The sequence below is a fragment of the Lissotriton vulgaris genome, chromosome 4_1 (assembly GCF_964263255.1).
Source record: "Lissotriton vulgaris chromosome 4_1, aLisVul1.2, whole genome shotgun sequence".
Lineage (NCBI taxonomy): Eukaryota > Metazoa > Chordata > Amphibia > Caudata > Salamandridae > Lissotriton > Lissotriton vulgaris.
The window spans coordinates 1,997,310,859-1,997,334,624 of NC_141691.1; the positions used below are offsets into that span (position 1 = coordinate 1,997,310,859).

At 46.5% G+C, this 23,766-nt stretch overlaps 1 protein-coding gene across 1 annotated transcript in view; it reads left to right on the forward strand.

Moving 5' to 3' along the window:
* The window catches only part of LOC147724817 (nmrA-like family domain-containing protein 1), a 73,117-nt gene extending 49,571 nt beyond the window's left edge, over positions 1–23,546 (forward strand). The window contains exon 5 of the mRNA XM_086966319.1: positions 23,308–23,546. Coding sequence (XP_086822445.1) covers positions 23,308–23,484 — 177 coding nt within the window. The 3' untranslated portion in view covers positions 23,485–23,546. The remainder of the gene's footprint in view (positions 1–23,307) is intronic.
* The last annotated feature ends 220 nt before the right edge of the window (positions 23,547–23,766 follow it).

The following is a 23,766-nucleotide window of genomic DNA, read 5'->3' on the forward strand; positions in this document are numbered from 1 at the left end:
GACCTATGGTTAATAGTAGGAACCTGAGACATTTGACTCGAGTGGTGGAATCGACAGCTAATGTTACTGCCAGTGCCCTTGGTAATATCACCACAGAACTTCAGGCGGAGAGACTTATGACGTTACAAAACCGTATGGTTTTAGATGTCGTCTTGGCAGATCGTGGTGGGGTATGTAAAGTGATCCATTCGAGCTGTTGCATTTTTCATACCTGATAATGCTCCTACTGTCTATCAAGCCATCTCGAAGTTGCATAAGATCTCCGAATCCATACACGTGGATGTAGGGGATTGGACGCTACTCGGTTGGTTTTGGGGCCTGATGTCGACTTGGGGTTGGAAGATTCTGATGATCATCGGAGTTGTGGTAGTGTTCCTGTTCACGTGTTGCCTTTGTGTGCAGTGTGGTCCTGCCTTATGTGGCCTCTGTGCTACAACGTGTATGAGACAACCACCTGTTACCAAGGGGACTCGGTTGGACAAGGCTATGCTACAACGACATCTTGATGGTCTGATGAATATCGAATATGATTCCGACTAGTGCTTGCCTACATGAGGGCAAAAGGAGCGTCTGAGGTTCCGTGACAATTGTAAGTGGTGTTTCCGACTCGTACGAATATGGTCGAGTCTGGTATCTATGAACCGCAAATGACGAGTTTAGTAAGTGTGCGCAGTTTCGCTGTGCTAACTTAAACCGTTCGTTTGTTACGTGGGCTTTTCATCTGTACCCACGGGTTCCATCTTAGATACGGCATCCATTTTGTCTCTTGCCCTCAAGTAGTCAGCGAACGGACGCTGTCCGCTTTGCGACCCTGGGACTCCCAAGATATTTGCGGAAGACACATGTTCTTTGAAAGTGTCTTTATGACGAGGGGGTTGCTACTGTAAGGCAGGTGGCGCCGCTCGAGGCTCATCTTGCCGCACGGACTTATTGTCTCAGCCGTGCATCTCATTAGGCACGTCCCTTTGATGCCTGTATCTCGTGTTTCCCGACACCTCCCCTTTTACACCCTTTCCAATCTCCCCACTGTCTCCGTCTTCCTCTGCACCTGTCTTCGTTCCTGTTTCGATCTACTTGATTGCTGATTGGAATTTGCTAATGGTGGGAAGATGGGTTTTTACAGTTGGGAACCGCCAAATGTTTCCGCACTTATGTTCCGGGCCTTATGTGTTTCAAAGCGACCCCTCTGGGAGCTAGATGTGGGAACTGAGTTGTAAACCTTTGTGTTTAATGTTAGCCTATGGGTAAAAACTGTATAAAAGGAGCGATCCACATAACCAATTTGAAGCAGTCTCCACAAGTAGCACGCGTTGTACTTGCCGTGATTTCTGTGTTCCCTGCAGTAAATAAACCTTGACTCTTTGACGCCGAAGGAAGTGTCCCGTGTCTCTGTGACTTGTACGCCGGAACAGGTTACCCACGAAGGTTTCAGGTGTTGTGCCCTGGCACCGCTGGGTCCAAAAGAACCCAGTCCTTCAGAAAGGGGAGGTGTGGTGCCTTTTAATAGACTGCATGAATTGTACGATCTGGGGGAGCGGGAGCTATATAGATATATTCAGATATGACATGCGTTGCTCACTGCTCTACTGCTCTACCCCCGGACACGGATTTGCCAGAATCATCCAGAATCATCCCCACTTGAAGACCGACTTCTCACAGATTTTATGATTGAACGTGCGACATCACTCACATACCGTAAACTACTGAATAACTTACCAGACCCACTGACCCCTTTGAAGGAGAAATGGGAGGGAGACACCTGTGAGATGGACGAACATGAATGGAATGAGGCGATAGCATCACCTAAGGAAGTAGGCATCTCCGCACGACTGAGACTTGTACAATTGAAAGTGCATAGGGTGCACTACACTAGGACTATGCTACACCGCATTAACAGAGCACAGCACCCTTACTGCCTTCGTGGGTGCGGGGAGGTGGGCACGTTTTTTCACACCATATGGGATTGCCCCCGGATCCAGGAGTTCTGGAGACATATAATGCGAACAATATCGCAGACGCTGGAGATCGCACTGTTGCCTGAGCCGAGGAGGTGCCTCCTAAATGTCTGGGAGCCATCTGATCTGTCCAGGCATGGTCCACTCTGGGTCACAGTGAGCTTGATAGTGGCTAAACGTGATATCGCACAGCGATGGGGAGCGGTAGAAGTGCCAACGAGGTCACAATGGTGCCTGAACATGGATAGGGTAATGGTAACGGAAAGGGCGGTGTACTCTAACCGAGCCTGTCCGGCGAAATGGAATAAAATCTGGACCAAATGGAATGTGTACAGAGGGGAGATCTGCGATCCCTTGCCAGAAGAAGACCAGGTTGTGTCGGATGAGGAAGGGGAGGAGGAATGATATTACACGCAGAGTAGGACGGGAAAGAAAACCACAGATCATGGGTAGCACCGGATTTTACAGGATGGCCTCATGGAACGTATGGGGGGTCACTAGGACACGCACACGAGCATGCTTTTGATGCAGTACTGGAGGGACCGGGTGGAGTTTACACGGGGGGACACTTCTTGACCCAGTTCAACACGACCGATACCGGACAAAGCTTGACCACATTGTGATTCCTTGAGTTTCTTTTGTTTTGTTGTTGTTTATGCAAAAATAGAAAATCAAAAACCAGTACTGATTGATATCATACTGACTACGGAGTACCTTTCAATCAATGCAGGTATAAGGGTTATATTTTTAAACATAATGACATTCAGACGCCAACTCGATGTTCCTGCATGATGATTACGAGATCGTTATAGCGGCCAGCCCCTTGGGTTGTAGGCCTAAAGCTGTGTAAATTTAAAGGTCCAATAAAAAAAAAAAAAAAAACTTAGGGGTCCACATCACAGCTAAGTCTGACAACTTTTTTAGACGAAATTTGCTGCCACCACTCGAACGTCTCAAGCAAGACGTACGACATTGGGAATCACTGCCACTGACCCTGCTGGGCAAGGCAGCACTTTTTTAAATGATGGCACTACCTCGCTTTTTATACATCCTGGAAAATATGCCCTTTCCCGTGCAGGTCTCTTACTTCAAAACAATTGCGGCGCAGGTCTCTGTCCTATTATGGGGCCATAAATCCGCACCTATAGCACAGGCAAAGCTGACACGCAGCTGGTACGATTGTTGTATAGCGCTGCCAGATATACACCTTTATTACTGGGCAGCTCAATTGAAGGTAATTAACCAGTGGATACACCTTCCACAATCAGAACCGGTACTAAAAGCGGATAGAGAGCAGTTGGGCGAGTCTGGTATACTAGCCACTTCTTTACGATAAAAAATGATCTCTAAAAAGGTTTGGGCCATTGCGTCACACACTTACACTCTGGCATATAGCGCAGGCAACGTTGGGGTGGCAAGGGATACTAACACAACTTACTCCACTGTGGGACACCAAGCGGCTTGGGAACCTTAGGCACACTAAGGGTTTTGATCGCTGGGATGCTATAGGGATATCGACGCTTGGGGATCTGTGGGAGAAAGGAGGGGTACTTCCCTTTGCTACACTAAGACGACAATACGATTTTAGCACCCACTGAACAGTTCAGATACATACAGATTCGACACGCCTTACTGACAGCATTACCACCAGACTCGGAAGTCCCAGAAGCGTCTCCCCTGGAGGATAGGTTACTGACTGACTATCTGCCAAAGAAAGCGACCTCTTTAGTTTACCGTAAATTAATTAACAATCTGCCCAGTCTAACGGGGACCTTACGGGAAAAATGGACTCATGACTGTGGGGAGTTTGATGAATCAGAGTGGCAGGAAGCAGTAGCATACCCGAAAGAAGTCTGTATCCCCTCACGTCTCCGTCTGGGGCAATTACGCATAATACATCACTCATATTATACTAGACGCACCCTACACAAGATAGGTAGGGTAGATCATCCCTACTGCCTAAGGGGATGTGGTGAGGAGGGGACCTTTTATCACACTATATGGGACTGCCCCAAAATAGCTGAGTACTGGACACCGGTATTAAGAACTATGTCTCAGTCAGAGGGAATCTCACTGCTGCCGGAACCCAGACGTTGTCTTCTAAATGTGTGGGAACCCAATGATCTTACCCGTTCAGGACCGAGCTGGGCGACATTAGGTATTATGATGGCCAAACGAAATATAGCACAAAGTTGGGGAAGAGCAGAGAAGCCCACCTTGACGGCATGGAGGGGGGATGTGGAGCAGCAGGGGTTGCCCCAAAAAATGGAAAAAAGTCTGGGGGGCATGGAATAATTACAGAGGCAATATCTGCGATCCACCATCAGATACTGAAGATGATAGTACAGATTCAGAATAGTTGTGAAAAGTCTGACCTCAATTGATAGAATACTGTGTATTTGTGACTTCATTGTATTGAAAGCTGTTTCTAATGGGAAGGCATTGTGCAAAATCTATTGTGTATGTTTCCAAAAATTATGCCTTACTTTTGCAAAACGAATAAAAATATTTTCAACAAAAAAAATGCTGAAACCATTTGTGTGTATACTAGCCCTAACGCCCTGCTCTAAATGTCCTCTAAACCAGCAGTTACCTTCGTAAAATAAAAATACAGTTAAATCACTTTGGCCGTCATTACGAATGGCCAGGTTTTAGATGCAGTGATTTAGGCAACAAGGTGTTTGGAATTTATTGGATGTGACGACAATTATCACCGATTACTAGTTTTGCCCATGAAAGGGTAATAGCCTCTCATTCCCAAATTAACTCATCAGTCTTAAAAGGCTGAAGGTTGGTACTGATTAGACAGGTTCTAGCTCCTAGAGAAAATGTTTACGAAACGCTCTATTTTGGTAAATTCCTGGAGCTTGCGCTCTAGTTCAACAGGATGGCATCGGTGGCTGCCTCACTTCTACTCTACCATCTGAGACCATTATTTGACCACTCCGTTTACTCTAAATGAGTGAATCCAGACAGGTTCTCTCGTCTGGAGTGAACAAAGTGTTTGGAGCAGCAAGACCTCAGTTTTGTTTTTCAAAGCATTATGCATCATGGACCTGCCAAAATAAGGACTTCTGTAGTTGACCTATGGTGGTAATGGAACGTATCCAGTCCTTTTTTAATTTGAATGTCATTGTAGGTAGATTTTTTTTATTTCATTATGAAGATTGAACAATTCAGAATCCACTGCTTTTTGTGTTGTGAAAATCTGTTTATTTCCCCTAAATGGTATAATGTAATTACAATCGCAAACCCAGGTGGAGAGCAATAGAGCATCATACAGGACTGACTGAGGGACAAGGTCAAAAACAAGGGTGGAATGATTGCTATCAGCACAGTGGCAGGGGGCAGGCTTAGGATGCAATTGTTTATTATCATCAAACATCAGAAAACCGAGTGGTTAACTATCCTCATGCGTTGAACATTTCAAGCGTTCTGAAAAGTAATCTGTCACCGATACAAGGCCCAAACGCTAAGTTCCAACAAGCCCTAATGCCAAACAGAAAGGAAACCTAAATTAAAATGATACAGCAAGACCCAAGATCCCAGAAGCCCTCCCTCCTGCGTCACCACTCCATTGTTCTACTATCTCTAGAGGGCTCCACGTTCTGTGTCCCTTTTCCTGGCCTGCAACTCAGATTAGAAAATTTAAAAAAATACCCCACGTCTCCTTAAATCTGGGTAACTGGTCATTCAACTTGTATATCACTTTCCCACTGAAGGCCATCTCAAACATGCCTTTCAGCCAAGTATCACAGGTCGGTCCCTTCGAGTCTTCCATAGTCCCCTGAGTAAGGTATCTCAGTTGTCCGTCAAGTACTGATTCTCCATTTGCCATGCCCATTGTTGTCTGGGGTGCTGCACTGTCCAATGTGAGCAACAGTGATCGATCCGCGAGGACTCTGTAAAGACCGGACACCACTCCTATTTCAACTTGTCACTTTTGCTTATGGAAGAGGTGACATTCTTGGAGTAGAGCTTTTTTAGGGCACTTGGAACCAAGGGCAGTAATAATTTTTTTCCTTTTTAGGTCTCACCTGCTGACGGCGCATTCTCTGTCGCTGCAGGGGATATTATTTACTATAAAAGGCGCTTGGAACCTGCCTGTTGCTTACCATTCTTTGCCATCATTGTCGCACTGCTTTGCTACCGTGCAATTGACCAGCATATGTTGGGCGTCCCTTCCTTTTCTTTCTGTGGATCATGGACCAAGCACTGATTGATTCATTGTAATTGGTGTTCGTCTACTGGTCGTGCTGTGATTGAGGTACATTTTTTCTTCCCCTTCCACTCTGCCAGGTCCTTGGTGCTTAACTGTGTAGGTTCTTCCCATACCACCCCCATCCCCAACGTTTGATAGAATCATCCTAGTGCTCCCCGATTTTCAACTCTGTAATATCTTTGGTATAGTATAAAACTCAGTCTGCTCTGCTTGCTTCTTCTCACAACAAGGTGATTGTTATTATAATTTGCTTTCATGATTGAGTTCTGAGCACATCTGCTAATCCTATTTAGGAAAGGTGATTAACATTTGTAGCGCCACAACACTGCAGCCACCAGGCTCCATCTCCTTTACCCCCAACCTATTCGATATATTTTGCTCCCTCACCTACTAGCCCCTCAAGGTCTAAAATCTTTTTTTTGTAAACAAACCAGTTTTTGCAGAAGAGTTGTACATATTAACAAGCTCCTGTATTGCATCAAAGGCATTTGCAGTTTACATGGATCTTGGGTTGGAATAATTGGTAACATATTGCAATTACATTTATATAGCACAAGGCTTTGAAGTCTGTTCTGGAGGGCTGGATTCATGCATCTAAATGGGGATATTCTAAAAATCTAGCATGGATCCGGCCCTCCAGGACCGACTTTGGAGAATGCTGTAGTAGATGATGGGTCTTTAATTGACTTCAGCTGTTTATCCACAACTATTTCAACAAAGAGAAATTGTCTGGAAGGTTTCGAGGCACCTATCTGTTAAGGTCCTTATGTCGTTGCTGACCAATCGGGCAAAACAGCAAACCAGACTTTGTGTTTGTGTGAGATAGCTGCCTTATTAGAAACTCACACTTCCCCAGTACTGTCACTCAGAGGTAAGCTCTAAGCTCATTGGGTTGGGTATCTCATAAGCTATCCATTATTAGTAAATCTGGTCCAGAAGCAGGAGGGGGGAGGACCAGTGTTCCCCAAGTCTATTCCACGTCTGCTGTCACTTTTCTATGCCAGGTATTATTGCCACAGAGTTATCAGCTTGGGCCACAGAGGAGAGGCTGGCTCTTGGATCACTCATGTATCTTTTGTTTGCCCCTAACTATAAGAGTGCTCTCTCAACATTTTCTAGGGAACATTCCTTCCTACAACCCCCTGTACACCCATCTTCCTTATCTCTGCCTTACTTATTTTGATGAATACCTTTTGGTTGCAGTTGATGCTATAGCGACTTCTAAAAGTTTCAGATGTCCCCTTTCATGCTCTCCACTCCATCACTAGAAATCTGGGACAACACTGCCCCAAGCACTTTACCAGTAGCATCTGTGATAATTACAATTTTGGCCCTGGGATCAAACCCTTGTAAGGGTATTGCCTCACAAACGTCTAGTTTAATTTCCTCAAACAGCTTCTGACATACTCTACTCAAATACCTGCAGAGAGCGCAGGAGTTGCCTCAGGTGATACGTTTTCTCTACAATCCTTCCACAAACTTGGCATATAACTCGGCTGTCCCTAAAAATGACCTCACCTCCTCTTTACTTGATGGAGGAGGGGCATCCTTAATAGACTCTAAGTCTTCTTTTTTGGGAGTAATAACACTGTCACACACCTCCATGTCCTAGATATGTCACACATTGCTTCCCAAACTTACATGTGTTTACTTCAGCAGTCACCCCACACTTTTTCAACTTCTCCAAAACTTCGTATAGCCTGCGATTGTGCTCCTCTTTAATCTTTCCCATGATCAATATATCCTCCAGGCAGATCCTTAAAGAGTCTGTGCATCAGTCTTTGGAAAACTGCTGCTTCCATGGCCAGTGTACGTGCATGCAAATAAATCTGAAACACCCCACTGGCGTTATGAATGCTCTGAGATCTCTACTGTCTGGATGCAGAGTCCGCTGAAGCTAAATTGATCGTGGAAAACCACTTGATGCCCTTGGTCATGGCCAGCAATTTGTTTATCGTTGGTAGCGGAAACTTCCACAACAATATATTTGTTGGAGTCCCTCAAGTCAATGCCCAAACTCAATTTACCATTTCCCTTCCTTGCCACAACGAATGGTGCCATCCACTCTGCACATTCCACCACTTCGATAATCCTTTTGCGTTCTAAAGCGTCTAGTTTTTTCGTAACTTCATCCCTAACACTGAAGGGAATATTCCTCACCTTGTGGGTTACAGGTACAGCATTCTTTTTTTAAACTATCTTATGAACAAAGTTCTGAAGCTTGCCTATCCTTCCAGGAAAACTCCTCTGAAATGTTTTCCTACATTTGTCTACAAAGCTTTGCAACTTGTCCTCTAGCACTAGCGCTTGGTGTACACTCTTGGGATTTATTGTGATGTTCAAAGTTTTTTGATCTACACATCCTAACACTGAGGAACCTAGCTCAGACACATACAGCTTACCCACCATCACTCTACCTGTAAATTAAAAAGGTAACACACAATATCCACACATAGGTATTTTCTCTCCTGTGAATGTGACCGGGTTGATATCTGACTCTGTTATCTGCATTTTTACCACTTTTTCAAATTCACCTTCCCACACTGTTTTGTTAATGTTATGTTAATGTTATTTATACTGCGCGCAGCTGCCCCAACAAAGGGGCGTCCTGGAGCTTGAACAGGTACTAAAACATAACACGCAGGAAAAAGGAATAGAGACGGCTAACCAAGTACAGAAAACAGGAAAGTTTTGATAGCACGCCTAAAGGCGGACAGATTGTCCAGAGCTCGAATGTGCACCGGGAGAGAATTCCATAACCCAGCGGCAAGCACTCAGTAGGAGCGGCCACCCATCCAGCTGAGTTTAAAACGGGGGGCAGACCGCGAGATGAAGAGCCTCCGATCTCAAGGACCTCGAAGGAACATAAGGGGTGAGCAAGTGAGCAAGTGCAGGCGGCGAGGAGAGCTTCATGATTTTAAAGGCCAAACAAAGCGCCTTAAACTTAATTCTTTGCCTAACCGGCAGCCAGTGAAGGGCAGAAATAGTGCTGGAAACAGAGCAATGCCTGGGAAGACCAACAATGGCCCGCGCCGCGGCATTCTGTACCCTTTGTAGCCTAGATGCCTCAGCCTGGTTTACCCCCAGCATCAGCGCGCTACCGTAGTCCAGCCGAGATAGAACCGAGGCTTGGACCACGAGCTGCCGGGTGGGGGGGTAAAAAAACTTGAGGATTGGCCTTAAGCCTCGCAGGATTCCGTAGCAGGTGGCTGCAACCTTCTTCGTATGGCCCGTAAAGGTAAGTGTCGGATCCAGCCAGACCCCTAAGTTCTTTACTTCGGAAGCTGGGACGGGAGTGACGCCCAATTCTGGAGGCCACCACTGATCTCCCCAAAGCTCCGCATGTTTCCCCAAAACCATAACTTAGTTTTTTTGGCATTCAGTTGTAGGCATTTGGTTTTTAACCAATTTGCCACTGCCACAAGTCCTGCTCGGAATCTGGGGGCATCCACTTCAGGGTCTCCACTCAGTGTCACCGCCAGCTGCGTGTCGTCTGCATATGAGGTCATCGTCAAACCCCACTGTTTGACGATCGCAGCTAGCGGTTTCACGTAGAGGTTGAACAAGGTAGGGCTCAACGAGGAGCCCTGTGGGACCCCCAGGTCCAAAGGATGGAAGGTGGACTGGCAGGGTGGTATAGCCACCTTAAAGGATCGATCAGAGAGGAAAGAGCAGAACCACTGAAGAGCAGTCCCTGCTACTCCAGCTTCCTCCAGGCGCTGAATCAAAATACGGTGGGACACCATATCGAATGCGGCGCTCAGATCTAATAAAAAGAGCGCCGCCGTCCGTCCGGAGTCGAGCACCAGACGCAGATGCTCGGTCATATAGAGCAGAGCGGTCTCGTTGCTGTGTCCCGGCCGGAAGCCATTCTGCTTCGGGTCTAGTATATGGTTATGAGCAAGATGGTTAACAATGGTAAATGGTGGCACAGAGTCTGCAGTAATACGTATCTCACCCCCACCAAAGTTTATGTCACATATCGGTTTGCTGTTCACTAAACCACACAAATTTAGAACAGGACACATTACACATGACACCCACTTCTTCTTCTTGACACCCATCAGATTGTTCTGAATCCAATCTATCGTCCACCAGTTTAACACATTGTACACCTTTTGTTTTTCTTCCTGCACACCTCAGCGTAATGACGAATCACTCCACAAAATAAACATTTCACCCTTAAGGAAGGGCAAGTCTTATCCCTGGCGCTGTTTCCTTGTTGTGGCCCGCATGCATAACTGCACAAATGGGGGTGGGGTCGCACACTACTCACACACCGGCGGTGTCGCCCCTAAGGACTCTGGTCAATGTAGTAACGTGTTCGCGATGCATCATCTTTCGATCTTCTGCTATCTTCGCTGTCTTCGCCATCCCTGGACACGTGTTTCGGGGTATCACCCCTCGTCAGCAGGGATAGGCAGTGTTCTGGGGTTGCCGATGGCTGCCAATATCTGCCAGGTATAGTACCACACAGGCGCGTAGGTGCGGGATCCCAGGCTCGTCAGCCCGCTGCTCAAGGGAGCTTTAAAGTTACAAATGGGGGTGGGGTCGCACACTACTCACACACCGGCGGTGTCGCCCCTAAGGACTCTGGTCAATGTAGTAACGTGTTCGCGATGCATCATCTTTCGATCTTCTGCTATCTTCGCTGTCTTCGCCATCCCTGGGCACGTGTTTCGGGGTATCACCCCTCGTCAGCAGGGATAGGCAGTGTTCTGGGGTTGCCGATGGCTGCCAATATCTGCCAGGTATGGTACCACACAGGCGCGTAGGTGTGGGATCCCAGGCTCGTCAGCCCGCTGCTCAAGGGAGCTTTAAAGTTACAAATGGGGGTGGGGTCGCACACTACTCACACACCGGCGGTGTCGCCCCTAAGGACTCTGGTCAATGTAGTAACGTGTTTGCGATGCATCATCTTTCGATCTTCTGCTATCTTCGCTGTCTTCGCCATCCCTGGACACGTGTTTCGGGGTATCACCCCTCGTCAGCAGGGATAGGCAGTGTTCTGGGTTTGCCGATGGCTGCCAATATCTGCCAGGTATAGTACCACACAGGCGCGTAGGTGCGGGATCCCAGGCTCGTCAGCCCGCTGCTCAAGGGAGCTTTAAAGTTACAAATGGGGGTGGGGTCGCACACTACTCACACACCGGCGGTGTCGCCCCTAAGGACTCTGGTCAATGTAGTAACGTGTTCGCGATGCATCATCTTTCGATCTTCTGCTATCTTCGCTGTCTTCGCCATCCCTGGACACGTGTTTCGGGGTATCACCCCTCGTCAGCAGGGATAGGCAGTGTTCTGGGGTTTCCGATGGCTGCCAATATCTGCCAGGTATAGTACCACACAGGCGCGTAGGTGCGGGATCCCAGGCTCGTCAGCCCGCTGCTCAAGGGAGCTTTAAAGTTACAAATGGGGGTGGGGTCGCACACTACTCACACACCGGCGGTGTCGCCCCTAAGGACTCTGGTCAATGTAGTAACGTGTTCGCGATGCATCATCTTTCGATCTTCTGCTATCTTCGCTGTCTTCGCCATCCCTGGACACGTGTTTCGGGGTATCACCCCTCGTCAGCAGGGATAGGCAGTGTTCTGGGGTTGCCGATGGCTGCCAATATCTGCCAGGTATAGTACCACACAGGCGCGTAGGTGCGGGATCCCAGGCTCGTCAGCCCGCTGCTCAAGGGAGCTTTAAAGTTACAAATGGGGGTGGGGTCGCACACTACTCACACACCGGCGGTGTCGCCCCTAAGGACTCTGGTCAATGTAGTAACGTGTTCGCGATGCATCATCTTTCGATCTTCTGCTATCTTCGCTGTCTTCGCCATCCCTGGACACGTGTTTCGGGGTATCACCCCTCGTCAGCAGGGATAGGCAGTGTTCTGGGGTTGCCGATGGCTGCCAATATCTGCCAGGTATAGTACCACACAGGCCCGTAGGTGCGGGATCCCAGGCTCGTCAGCCCGCTGCTCAAGGGAGCTTTAAAGTTACAAATGGGGGTGGGGTCGCACACTACTCACACACCGGCGGTGTCGCCCCTAAGGACTCTGGTCAATGTAGTAACGTGTTCGCGATGCATCATCTTTCGATCTTCTGCTATCTTTGCTGTCTTCCCCATCCCTGGACACGTGTTTCGGGGTATCACCCCTCGTCAGCAGGGATAGGCAGTGTTCTGGGGTTGCCGATGGCTGCCAATATCTGCCAGGTATAGTACCACACAGGCGCGTAGGTGCGGGATCCCAGGCTCGTCAGCCCGCTGCTCAAGGGAGCTTTAAAGTTACAAATGGGGGTGGGGTCGCACACTACTCACACACCGGCGGTGTCGCCCCTAAGGACTCTGGTCAATGTAGTAACGTGTTCGCGATGCATCATCTTTCGATCTTCTGCTATCTTCGCTGTCTTCGCCATCCCTGGACACGTGTTTCGGGGTATCACCCCTCGTCAGCAGGGATGGCGAAGACAGCGAAGATAGCAGAAGATCGAAAGATGATGTATCGCGAACACGTTACTACATTGACCAGAGTCCTTAGGGGCGACACCGCCGGTGTGTGAGTAGTGTGCGACCCCACCCCCATTTGCATAACAGCACAGTCTGTGACCACTTACTCTCCCCTGATCTGACTTTCCTACCAAACCCGAGAAGAGTTTCTGACAATTAGCCTCTGATTGAGTCCTACAGGGCATGCATTGCATACAGGTGCCGACAATTTCAGATGGGACACTGATATATGGCATATGTTCAATCTAATGCTACATTTCCATCACCATCATTGGATAGTTTATATTTATCTGTCAGAACTGGTGGGGAGACAACAGACTCGTATGTTAACAAGTATAAATACATTTTTGTAGACAATAGACAGGTAGGGCAGCTGAATGCAAAAGGAACGAAGCATGCCAGAAGTTTCAAGCAGCAGTGGGAGCCATAATTTGGACTCAAAGGTGACCAAGTACCTCGAAGTAAGATAGTTATTAATTCATATGCTTTTCTTTTTGCAGGACCATGTGGTAATCTTGGATCCACTTGGGTATTTGGAAATAAAGTTTCAGACAATAAATCAAAGTGCAAAAGAGGGATTGCAAACATGTATCAGAACCCTTCTGACATTCTGTACGTTTCCGTGGCAACTGAATCCAGTGTCAAAAACAACTCAATTGCTTCCGATAAGACTGCAGTGGCTACCTCAGTGCCAAAAATAAATAATTTGATTTAAATACAGTGAGGGGCCATATATGTATGTATTTGGTGTTTGAATAGCGTGAAGCTAGCATAAAGGCAGCAACGCTCTATACAGGCTAAAAGGGCGAGATTGCTGAGTTCTTGGAGAGGAAGTTGACATGGTGTCACTGGAAGGGTGGGTGCTCTGCTTTTGACTTCCTGATACCGTAGAGGATAGTTTACTGTCTGGTGTTCCAGTTAAGGGTGCCAAGGGTTACAGGGAGACCGATCAGTACCTTTCAGTGAACAGCAAAGGGTATTCTTCAGGATCAGGTGGGCTGTTTCTCAGTTTTTAGGGCTCGCCTGCTGATGCGCTTCTGCGCATCGCTGGCGAAGCTCTATTACGGCTTATCCAGTGTTGATCCACCACTGGCGATTCCACTGGCGATTTCTTCAAGTGCATGTGCTTTTTAGGTCATTGCGCAAGCGCAAGCCCTAAAAAGCGCGTGCACAATGCCACCAGCCGCCTGCCTGCCTGCCTCGCATTACCAGATCAAAGGCAGCCCAGCCCCCCTCCCACAAGCTTCTCAGCGTGTGCTCTGCCTCAGGCCTGCATTTCTCCTCCCCTCGGGCAAACAGATAGCCGCAATAACACCCTCCCTGCTCAGCTTTTTTTTTCTCAATTTCTCCCCGTCTACACTTCCCATTAGGAGCCCTTCCTCCCCCCAGATAATCTATCTCCATAAGAGATAAGCAGCTCTTCCACCATCTCAAACCCGTATTAGTGCTCCTCACTATGCATGTTTTTACTTAGAAAATCAGCACAATGCAGCAGTGTGACATCAAGCCAGGTTCATCGACATCACTGCAAAAGTAAAGTTATATTCCCCATTTCCTCTTCAAGAAAGTGACTGCGCATCAGCCTCTACGGATCAGAAAGCGGAGCCCCTCCACTGACCGGGCTGCGAGTCAAATGGCCATGTTTCACAAATTATGGTTTTCGTGGTCTTATTCTGGAGTAGCCCTGTTGGCAAGAGAGGAAAGAGCAAGGCTCTGACAGTCAGTTCTCCTCTGCTTCATAGTATGCCGCGCCACTATAGTAAGTTGAACAAGGGATATTATTTGACAGAAAGAGGCAACCTGCATCTATTCACGGAAATACATTGAGCAGTCTACATTTTTATTTTTTAAAGCTACATACAATGCACCATAACTATTCTAGGTCTACAAATGGAAATTCATAACAAGCAATATTTTTATTTATTTTTTAAGAGGTGCATACTTAAAAAAATGATTACAAAAATTAAACATCAACTAGTAATTAAAAAACCTAGCAATTAAGATTGAGGTGATGGATCAAGCCCTGATCTTTGGACTGGGTAAGAGTGGTCTGCTTAATTCAGACACTCTGTTCATCACCACCCCCTTTTCTGAATCGTTTTTGGCCACTGTAGGTGTGGCAGGGTATACTCAGACATGAGTCCCTTTCTCACTGCTCCATCAGGATTCAAGCAAGCCGGGCCGAAGACGGCTGAAATGCCAGAAACCGGTCCCCGGTAGCTTGTCTCCTTTCTGGTGAAGAATTGGCTTGGTAGTTTAGTCTGCCCTGTTCCCATGATGCACTGGGCCAGGGACAGACTGATTTGCATATAGCCAGGTTCTGAGCTGGGATGGGGCAGTGAGATAAATAACGGTGATGGATCAAGCCCTGATCTTTGGACTGGGTAAGAGTGGTCTGCTTAATTCAGACACTCTGTTCATCACCACCCCCTTTTCTGAATCGTTTTTGGCCACTGTAGGTGTGGCAGGGTATACTCAGACATGAGTCCCTTTCTCACTGCTCCATCAGGATTCAAGCAAGCCGGGCCGAAGACGGCTGAAATGCCAGAAACCGGTCCCCGGTAGCTTGTCTCCTTTCTGGTGAAGAATTGGCTTGGGAGTTTAGTCTGCCCTGTTCCCATGATGCACTGGGCCAGGGACAGACTGATTTGCATATAGCCAGGTTCTGAGCTGGGATGGGGCAGTGAGATAAATAACGGTGATGGATCAAGCCCTGATCTTTGGACTGGGTAAGAGTGGTCTGCTTAATTCAGACACTCTGTTCATCACCACCCCCTTTTCTGAATCGTTTTTGGCCACTGTAGGTGTGGCAGGGTATACTCAGACATGAGTCCCTTTCTCACTGCTCCATCAGGATTCAAGCAAGCCGGGCCGAAGACGGCTGAAATGCCAGAAACCGGTCCCCGGTAGCTTGTCTCCTTTCTGGTGAAGAATTGGCTTGGGAGTTTAGTCTGCCCTGTTCCCATGATGCACTGGGCCAGGGACAGACTGATTTGCATATAGCCAGGTTCTGAGCTGGGATGGGGCAGTGAGATAAATAACGGTGATGGATCAAGCCCTGATCTTTGGACTGGGTAAGAGTGGTCTGCTTAATTCAGACACTCTGTTCATCACCACCCCCTTTTCTGAATCGGCAAGAGAGGAAAGAGCAAGGCTCTGACAGTCAGTCCTCCTCTGCTTCATAGTATGCCGCGCCACTATAGTAAGTTGAACAAGGGATATTATTTGACAGAAAGAGGCAACCTGCATCTATTCACGGAAATACATTGAGCAGTCTACATTTTTATTTTTTAAAGCTACATACAATGCACCATAACTATTCTAGGTCTACAAATGGAAATACATAACAAGCAATATTTTTATTTATTTTTTAAGAGGTGCATACTTAAAAAAATGATTACAAAAATTAAACATCAACTAGTAATTAAAAAACCTAGCAATTAAGATATGCCACGTCAAATAATAACTTTTGTCGCCAATTAATTATCAGTGTCTGGAATGGATATGGTCACACCCTCACTCACCCTCAACCCCTCACCCTCACTCACCCTCAACCCCTCACCCACACCCTCACTCACCCTCAACACCTCACCCTCAACCCCTCCCTCACGCTCACCCACCCTCACCCTCACTCACCCTCAACACCTCACCCTCACTCACCCTCAACCCCTCACCCTCACTCACCCTCAACCCCTCACCCTCAACCCCTCACCCTCACTCACCCTCACTCACCCTCACTCACCCTCAACCTCACTCACCCTCACCCACCCTCAACCCCTCATCCTCACTCACCCTCACCCTCACTCACCCTCACCCTCACTCACCCTCACTCACCCTCACCCTCAATCCCTCACCCTCAATCCCTCACCCTCAATCCCTCACCCTCAATCCCTCACCCTCAATCCCTCACCCTCAATCCCTCACCCTCACTCACCCTCAACCCCCTCACCCTCACTCACCCTCAACCCCTCACCCACACCATCACTCACTCGCCCTCACTCACCCTCACTCACCCTCACTCACCCTCTCCCTCACTCACCCTCAATGCCTCACCCTCACTCACCCTCAACACCTCACCCTCAACATCTCACCCTCAACCCCTCACTCACCCTCACTCTAACTCACCCTCACTCACCCTCAACACCTCACCCTCACCCTCACTCACCCTCACCCACCCTCAACCCCTCACCCTAACTCACCCTCACCCTCACTCACCCTCAACCCCTCACCCTCACTCACCCTCAACCCCTCACCCTCACTCACCCTCAACCCCTCATCCTCACCTCACTCACACTCACTCACACTCACCCTCACTCACCCTCAACCTCACTCACCCTCAACCTCACTCACCCTCAACCTCACTCACCCTCACCCACCCTCAACCCCTCATCCTCACTCACCCTCACCCTCACTCACCCTCACTCACCCTCACCTCAACCCCTCACCCTCACTCACCCTCAACCCCTCACCCTCAACCCCTCACCCTCACTCACCCTCAACCCCTCACCCTCACTCACCCTCAACCCCTCACCCTCACTCACCCTCACTCACATTCACCCTCACCCTCACTCACCCTCACCCTCACTCACCCTCACTCACATTCACCCACCCTCACTCACCCTCACCCTCACTCACCCTCACCCACCCTCAACCCCTCATCCTCACTCACCCTCATCCTCACTCACCCTCAACCCCTCACCCTCACTCACCCTCAACACCTCACCCTCACTCACCCTCACCCTCACTCACCCTCAACCCCTCACCCTCAATCCCTCACCCTCACTCACCCTCACTCACCCTCAACCCCTCACCCTCACTCACCCTCAACCCCTCACCCTCACCATCACTCACCCTCACTCACCCTCACTCACCCTCACTCACCCTCACTCACCCTCACCCTCAACACCTCACCCTCACTCACCCTCAACCCCTCACCCTCAACCCCTCACTCACCCTCACTCTCACTCACTCTCACTCTCACTCTCACTCACCCTCAACCCCTCAGCCTCACCCTCACCCTCACTCACCCTCAACACCTCACCCTCACTCACCCTCACTCACTCTCAACCCCTCACCCTCACTCACCCTCACCCTCACTCACCCTCAACACCTCACCCTCACTCACCCTCAACCCCTCACCCTCCCTCACCCTCAACCCCTCACCCTCCCTCACCCTCAACCCCTCACCCTCGACCCCTCCCCCTCAACCCCTCACCCTCACTCAGCCTCACTCACCCTCAACACCTCACCCTCACTCACCCTCAACACCTCACCCTCAACCCCTCACCCTCACTCACAACACATATTGTGTTACAATAGGTGTCACATTTGCAAAAGATAAAACTATTGGCATTGTAAATAACAAAGCTATTAATTCGCTATTTTCAAAACAAGCACATAAATAAAAAATGTGTCCTTTACAATACCAATAGCTCAAACTTTCCTAATGCAAGACCTATTGCATTGCTGTGCTTCTCTCCCCTGCTGCACTCTCCTGCTCTCTAGAGATGTGGCCTAACGACAAGAGCTGCCATCTAAGTCACGTAAATACAAAATATGTTGCATTCCAAATGCTATAGGTGTCACATTCGCAAAAGTTATAACGATTGGCATTGTAAATGACAAAGCCATCAATTTAGCAATTTTAAAAACCAACAAATAAATAACATATGTCATTTACAATACCAATAACTCCAACTTTTCTAATGCGAGACCTATTGCATTTCCAATGCTTGTTACAGGTTGTCACCGGGGCACCCTCTGGTATGGGGTGCACCTATCATCAGTAACTAGGATACTGGTTTAAGACGAGTGTGACCCAAAAGCTTTTGTCGCTGTAACATTAGATGATTTAGCAAAAATTATCTTTAAGGATGATAAATAAAGAGATCAGTGTGTAAGTTCACACACACACACAACCACCCTTCTAGTTTAGGCATGAAGTAGGAAGCACGGGGCAGATAATTGTTCATAGTAATGTTCACCAATAATGCTTGTGAATATGTAAACATTCAGTAGTCGGGCCAGATTTACAGAAAGACTAGTTGCATAAAGTGGTTGTCAATTGCACAGACTATGTGTGACTAGACTTGAATTGTATGATACAATCAATGTACTAATAGGTTGCACTGCAAAATCTCTAGCCACATGGGGTTGCAAAACAGCCTGGCGTATGACAATGAATCAAGTGGGTCACTATTAGTGACCCCCATCTACAAACACAGGGACAGTGGCCTGCAAGGAACAGTAAACCAACAGGCTGTGTTTGCATTTTCCAATGTTCCTTAATTGAACCCATGTTGCTTTAAAAAATAAAAGGTTATCTTTTTGGGAGCACTTTGAGTTGGAGCAGGCTGTTGTACCCTAGATCACTACCTGTTGCCACCCAGTCACTTTCCACTCACTACCCAGGGACGCCTGACATGTTCCCCATGCTGTCCAATGGGGACAGGTTCCTCTGCGCAAACTTGCTACCACCTTATTTAAGGCGTAAGTAACTTTTCTATGGTTTGCACCAGCAATTGTGGTCTTGTAGCAGTGCCACATACCATTCTCAATCGCAGTTAGGGGAGTAAGCCCCTTTCATGTACCTTTCTAATATCAATTTGATGAGGATCGATAAACACCTTTTGTAAGTTAAAGTTGCTTTTCTGACTTGCAAAACTGGCTTAATACATACCATAAATCATTTCTGCACTCTCAAACCTTGTGATTTTGCAAAGCTCAGGGTTTGGGACCTCAAAATATGCTCTCTATATCAAGCCCTAAGTTCTACTAGAAGAAGGCAACAGATTTTAGTGTGATGTCGTATAACCCTTGTTTTAAAGAAATATTTGTACATGCAATAAGTATCCCGTTATTTAAATAAGATTTCATACATGAGGATACATTGTAAAAAAACAGAATTGCAGATTCACCGAGATAATATTAAAGTAAAGTCCTGATTTTATTAAAGGCAAAGATTGGGAATATTGTGCAGTCTCTTTTCTCCATTAATTTTGTGCAGCTCTTAAAAACACTACAGCCCCCATAAACCTGCTCCCCTGGGCAAGAAGTTAAAACACACACACCATGAATACCTACCTATGAACTTCAATAGTCTGCACACCATTTCCTCTTTTCTTCATGAGTCTATAGTTCATGAAAAAAATGAACGATCACAAATGGTAGCAGAAAACAAAGAAGCAGCCAAAGACCTTTTTTCTTTTGCTCATCTTCCTCCTTGGGCCAATGTTCAACTTTGACTGTCCAGCCAGATCATGGTTAGATGCTTGAACCCGTTGCTTGCCTTCTCAACCTTGGCACTAGTAGTAATCATACAGATATATTGCCATAGTAACGGCTAACAAGTATCAGAGGTAGGATAATATTCAATTCCTTTCTCCTTCAATGTTATCTAGAAGAATCTGCACTTTTATTACAAACAGGAGGCTCTAATATGCAGGTTAAAAGCCTTGGCAGTACTGCTAAAGCCACATGCTCCATGGGTTTGTAATAGAAAAGCTTTAAATGTGGATACCCTTGATCAATCTGCAGTTCTAAAAATGTTGCACTCTCTGGAGTGGGAATAGTAATTTGTACCCCTAAGCTATCAAACGCTTTCCCTACTGTTGCACTCTTTGGAGTGGACATAGTAATTTTTACCCTCCCGTTATCCACCCTTTCTCTACTGTTACACTCTCTGGAGTGGGAATAGTAATTTTTACCTCTACGCTATCAAACGCTTTCCCTACTATTGCACTCTCTGGAGTGGGAATAGTAATTTTATCCCTACGCTAACCAACGTTTACCCTACTGTTGCAGTTGCTGGAGTGGTAATAGTACATTTTACTCTCCCGCTATCCTACAGTAAAATTTTGGGATATTATTAATTAATATTATGTTAAAATATATATTACATTTAATTGTATGTTTCTTTTTTAACTTTAATTATTTAATAATTTTAAAGTTATTTAAGTATTTTTAAGTATGTTTTAGTTAATTATAGTTATTATTGCATTAGGTTAAATTACTTTTAAGATATTTTAAAAAAATCGATATTTTGACTAACTATATATTTTTTTTCTATATTTTTGTACTTACCTGTTTATAGACCGGACTTAAATATTTTTGCTTTCTATATTTTTACTTTGATATTTTTAGTATTCTATATTTTTGCATTCTATATTTTGTCAGTGATCCGGTATGTACGCATTAATAGATCTGTTAGTCTAATGACCCACTTCAAAGTGTGCCAGGAAAGTTAGAACACTTGTGATGTGAGAGAAAATGGGATCAATACCTTCCACACACCTGCAACTCCCGGTGTGCTATTGTGACTTTTAGACCATTTTTGTACCTTTAACCCAGGATAAGTAGTAGCTGATTCCAAAAGGCCTTGCATGCCTGTGAACACTATGAAAGGCTCCATGCCACCATAGGGAGGCTGTCCTCTAAAAGCATGTTGTGAAACTGCCCAGGTGGGTCCCATAACAGCTGCGGAAAGGTTGGAGTAAGATTTTGACAATCAACCGCCAATTCTGAGGGGAACCAATGCTGCACCCTCTACCAAGGAGTTGCCAATGTGACTTTCAGAAACTCTGCAGATCTTGGGAACACATCTTGGAAAAGCTTAAAGATTTCCTCTGCATCCATTGTGAAGAAAAGCATCTGTTGCTAGAGCTTTGGGATCCAATCTCCGGTTTGAAAATCTTCCTAGTAGAGCTGTCAAGCAGGACACCGAGGTCTACTCTGAAAAGATCCCGTGTCTTGTTCAGAGCCTGCAATTCTTGAAGATCAAGATACTACTCGCTGCTTTCATATGTGGTCCTTGAATACTTCTCCGCTACTGCATTGTCGGTCCCGGAATGTATTCTGCCACCAGGGATATTTTCCTCTGTAGACAAAATTACCAAAGGAACCTACGTATACCTTGTACCTCCCAGTCTATATACGTGACTGCTGTAATGTTCATGCAAAGGAGCATCGCACATTTGATCCTGATTTTTGCAAAACTCTGGACCGCAAAGAACCCTTAAGAAGTTCTAAAACGTTTTTGTGCATTAATGAATGCTTCCTGGACCATCCTCCTCCAGTCGGTGCCATATCTTGCACCTCAGTCCCCAAGACTTGCATCTGATTCTAAGACATGATCTGTGGACATAGAGACGATGGCTTGTCCATCCCATGCATCTAAATGGCTTATCCACCAACTTATCTCCTCTTTTGACTCCTGGTCTACAGGGACTGTTTGTGAATGTTTTAGACCTCTCTGTGGGTGTCTGATCTTCATGCGCTGGAGAGCCCCATAATAAAGGGGTCCTGGAAAAATAGCCTGAATTGAGGACCAGAGCTTGCCCACCAGCCTTGTGGATTGCCAGGGGGATGTCTGATGTTGGTACATCACCCTTGACTCCTTCTTTAGAACTTTTACCTTTGCTCATTGACAGCTGATGTATCTTTTCGGAAACCACCAAAAACTCCAAGAATTCCATTCTTCTTGAGGGCACCAACTTCATTTTTTCCACATTGATAATGAAACACTATATCTGAATCAACTCTGAGGCCCCTGATCGTGATTCACCAACCTCCCTCTCATGTCCCAATTAGTCCACATCCTCAGTTCCTATGCTTTGAGGGGGGTTTTCCCTAGAAGCCTCATCACATTTGTGAAGCACCAAAGAGTAGAGGGTAGACCGATTGGAAGGGGCTTCAATCTGAACATTTCTTTGCCAAAGAAACTGCAGGTACTGTCTATGCTCTTGACAGATTGGTACTGTCAGGTAGGTATCTTTTAAATCACCATCCAGTTCCCCCTCCTAAAGAAGGATGCTCCTCCGCCATATGATTTGCTCCATTTTGAAATGGCGGTACAGAACGAATTGATTGGCTCCCTCAAATGTATTATCGGATGATATTTTTTTGATGTCCTTCTGCAGTAGAAAGATGTTGCTGAGAAAACCCTGGGGGTGTAAGCGACATGGTGATATAACCCTCTTTTGCAACAACCCTTGCTCCTCTACGGTGACCAGATCCCAACCTTCCTGGGAAAAATGTATTGGCAAAGGCCACCTGGTCTGTATTGGGGTTGCATAGAATTCGGTTTGAAACAATTTCACTGTCTGTAATACTCGCGTATCTTTTGATATTGAACCCCACTGAACAAAAAGGGCCATATTGTCACAAGGGGACACAACACTAGATTTACCTTGAGCTTCCCCTCCCTTTGCTTGGCCTCAGCTACTACACAGTGTCCACCCCTTTTCTTTGTGGGAAGAATGTTGAGCGTGAATTTCCATAAAGCGGGTGTTAGAAATGTATGTAGAAAGTTCCCTGGCCAGTGAAACATCCCTCATATCTGCCAGCCCTGGGAAACACCCATCCATGCCCTTTGGGCACTATGAGAAAAATATAGTCAAGTTGCTTAGCCTTCTGGTATGGCCACTTTGAGAGACCGAGCAGTTTGTCTCGCTGTACGAATACACGTCATGAGCCATTGCAGAGAATTACACCGGTTGACCTCTTAGAGTCTTTCACTATGGTTTTATTTTGGTGATATAAATGCTTTTTAAGAAACTGACCTGAAAGATGTAAGTGGCCATTGCGACTAAATATTTGACTGATTGTATATTTTTGCCATCTGCTATCTTTTACTAGATTTCTCCTGAAAGTTATGAGAAGCTGGGATTCCCTGGAGCCAAGGAACTTGCTGACATGTTCCGTTTCTACCATACAAAGATAGACCGCGACATCGAACTAACACACCAGCTCAACCCAAATGTCAAGAGCTTTGACCAGTTTCTCTCCGAGAACAAAGAGGCCTTAAAATGTTAATTGGAAGTAATGTTGTTTTTGTTATTGTGGGGTCAGGTAGTAATAAAGATTTTTGTAGCGGATTACTTGTTTTGCAAGAAAGTATATTTTGTCATCTCATTTAGTTTTTCGTCCTGTCTTTTGTTCAGTATATCCTCTGCCTTCCTGGTGCTCACCCCATTCTTTCATCTTCCTAGACGTCCTAGTTGTTGTACCATATTGTATTCCCAATAATTCCAAATCAATTGCAGGGTTGTGGACTGTGATATTTAATTTGCATTACATTCCGCTTTTCTGGGGCAT